Source organism: Trachymyrmex septentrionalis, unplaced genomic scaffold, assembly GCF_001594115.1.
Source record: "Trachymyrmex septentrionalis isolate Tsep2-gDNA-1 unplaced genomic scaffold, Tsep1.0 scaffold131, whole genome shotgun sequence".
Lineage (NCBI taxonomy): Eukaryota > Metazoa > Arthropoda > Insecta > Hymenoptera > Formicidae > Trachymyrmex > Trachymyrmex septentrionalis.
The window spans coordinates 1953906-1956671 of NW_017304450.1; the positions used below are offsets into that span (position 1 = coordinate 1953906).

At 38.2% G+C, this 2766-nt stretch overlaps 1 protein-coding gene across 7 annotated transcripts in view; it reads right to left on the reverse strand.

Annotated features, from left to right (window-relative positions):
• LOC108757071 (transcription factor AP-2-epsilon) overlaps positions 1 to 2766 on the reverse strand; it is a 252631-nt gene that overhangs the window by 95656 nt on the left and 154209 nt on the right. For 2 of the 7 annotated variants that reach the window (XM_018501390.1, XM_018501389.1), the window contains exon 1: positions 1507 to 1788. The exons of the other annotated variants lie outside the window; for them this stretch is intronic. In XM_018501390.1, the coding sequence (XP_018356892.1) occupies positions 1507 to 1782 (276 nt within the window). In that variant the 5' untranslated portion in view covers positions 1783 to 1788. Of the gene's footprint in view, positions 1 to 1506; positions 1789 to 2766 lie in introns of those variants that run through there. 7 annotated transcript variants of the gene reach the window in all.

Here is a 2766-nt window from a genome sequence, read left to right on the forward strand (position 1 = left end):
TATGCGTAGGCGGGCACGTCACTCGACAGCTGCTCTCTTTCTCTCTCTCTCTCTCTCTCTCTCTCTCTCACTCTCTCTCTCTCTCTCTCTCTCTCTCTCCACACTACGTGAGAATTTTGTCTCTGTGCAACACTGAAAATCTGTCTCCCAATTGACGATAAGATATACTTCGAAAAATAAAAATACTTCTGCGAATTTTAAACACGTGATTTTAAAAAATAAGGAAAGGAAACTAGAGCATTGTTAAAAATATCACAAATATTTGTCGATGATGTCGAAAATTTATACTAAAAATAAATCATATAAATGCATAAATGTGATAGGTATAGACCGCGCATTCCTTAATCTTAACTTCTGGGCCCTACACCGTTAAAAAGAATTCGGTAGCATCTCTTCAACTTGATACTTAAAAGAGGAAGAGAGAGAGAGAGAGAGAGAGAGAGAGAGAGAGATATGCTTCCAGCTCAATTTTTGTAAAACGAATCTTATTCTTCCTAAAACATATAATGAAAATTCCTTCACAGGAATGCATAATCTATTCTTAATCTAGTCTATGTCTATATATGTATAAATATGTATATGTAATGTTTAATTTTCTCGTAAGAAATATTTAAATATTTCAGCTCTGCATATTTTTCATAAATTCTAAGTAAATAATAAAATAACTTAAATAACAGTCATTATTAATTGCTCTTGATTAAAAATTGCTCTATTAAAAATATTTTGTATATTATACATAACGAAACTGATAAAGATATTTTTACGACTGCGAAAATAATCCTTATCAGTATCGTTGTGCCTGTGATATATAAATTTAATGTAATCTAATTTAATTTATTTGTGTATCGATTTACAAAACGAAATTAAAAACGGTGTGATTACAGAATTAAGCGAGAAAATTAACAGTTAAATTAATTAGTTAAATTAAATTAATTAGTTAAATGTACAGATGCACAAAAATGGTAAGGTACCAGCAAAATCTGCTGCTCTAATACAATCCTCACAAAGAGAGAGAGAGAGGGGGGGAGAGAGAGAGAGAGAGAGAGAGAGAGAGTAATGAGTTACGATTACAGAAGCGCAAAAGCGAAACAAAAGGGTATGAAAAATAGATCGTACTTAAAAATACAGAATAAAGAATTGCAAAACAAAGCACAAATTTAACAAATAATACGAAAAATTGAATACAAACTTGAATATACAATAGTAATCGAAAACGAATTAAGTAGAAAATATAACAATAACAGTAAAAATCAAATATGAAATAACAGAGAATAAAATACAATTATTGAGTTTAGTACTAGAAGTAATAGTACTAATTATAACAGAAATATTTCTGATAATATCAAGGGCAATCAATAATGATATTGTTAAAAGTTAATTTATTATTTACTTAGTATAAAATTTGTTGTTATCGTTACGAAGATAATCCTTGTTCTATTACATCACGATCGATTCAGAATTCCGTTTCGGCGCTTTAATATCGCTGAAAGAAAAAGGCAGACTCACATCGTCCCTGTCCTCTTGGAGCTCGTCGTCGGGGCTTCCCTCGAGGACAAACCCGACCTCATTGTTGTTTCTTGTGAGCGATGGCAGCTTCCTCGGCGTCAATTCATCGCCGTCCGTGTCTCTCTTACGCTTGCCGTGCTCGTTAAGCGCAGCCTCGTGCTCGTCCAACATGTCGGTGACCATCAGTTCCGACTCGACGCTTGTCGGAGACACGACCTCGTCCAGCGGTGACATCGTCGTCGTCCGGTCAGCTTCACCGGCCTCCAAGACGGACATGGTGGACTTCGGACGTCCAGAGAGTTGATGATACCCGCTACCTCGCTCGTCGGGACTCGCGCAGATCTGGCGAGATTGTTGCCAGCCGCTGATAGGTAACAGCCAGACACCGACAGTGGCCAAGTGCGTACGGACGCGAGTACATAGAGCCTCCTTTCGCCGTAAAATCTCGTCCGTTCTGCGACCAATTATCGGAAGTCACCAGAGATATCGGTTGATCTTAATGTTGGAATTCCCATGAGTTTGCCAGCCGTCAATTGGAGAGGAACTCGGAGGTCAAACCTGGGCCTGAGTTTATCGTTACTAATTCCGACAATGTAAGGATGTCTCGATAATGGGACACGAGAGTCTCGTGTGCACGTGTTAAACTTCAATTTGATAGATACATTCCTGTATACATGTTTGTCATTATAGTCGACAAACGACGCGCGTATCATCCAGTAATGATTGTTTAATGAGAGGAATGCGCATGAGTTCGCTATCGCCGTTAAACTTTGGCCAATTACGAAGATCCGATTGTCAGGAACATTCACGTGCATTTGTCGAATCGCATCGTCGGCGGCAATCTCCCCTGATTATTCCTTAATGGCATAATGATCGTTCGTTAACTTGGGTAGACTTGGTTTATTTACGAGAAATATCAACGAGCGCTTGAAATCACAAAGTTGTGCGTCGTTAGCGAAATGTTGCCGAGAACGTTTAAGTTTTTCATCGGGCTCCGCCTTGAGGTGATTCCTGTACGATTAAATTTCCATACACGATCCGGGCATTAAAATTGCCATTAATCGCGACGTTGCGCCTCTCTTGCGATCATCACTGTACGATGACGTTGAATTTCAGACGCGTACAAACGCCGTCATGTCAGTGCTTATATTTGTTCCGTACCAGTTTTACAATAAGTGGCACAGATCAGTGGCACGATGCGAAGCGTCAGTGAAGACGCTTTCTTAAAAAAAAAAAAAAAAAAAAAAAAAAAAAAAAATT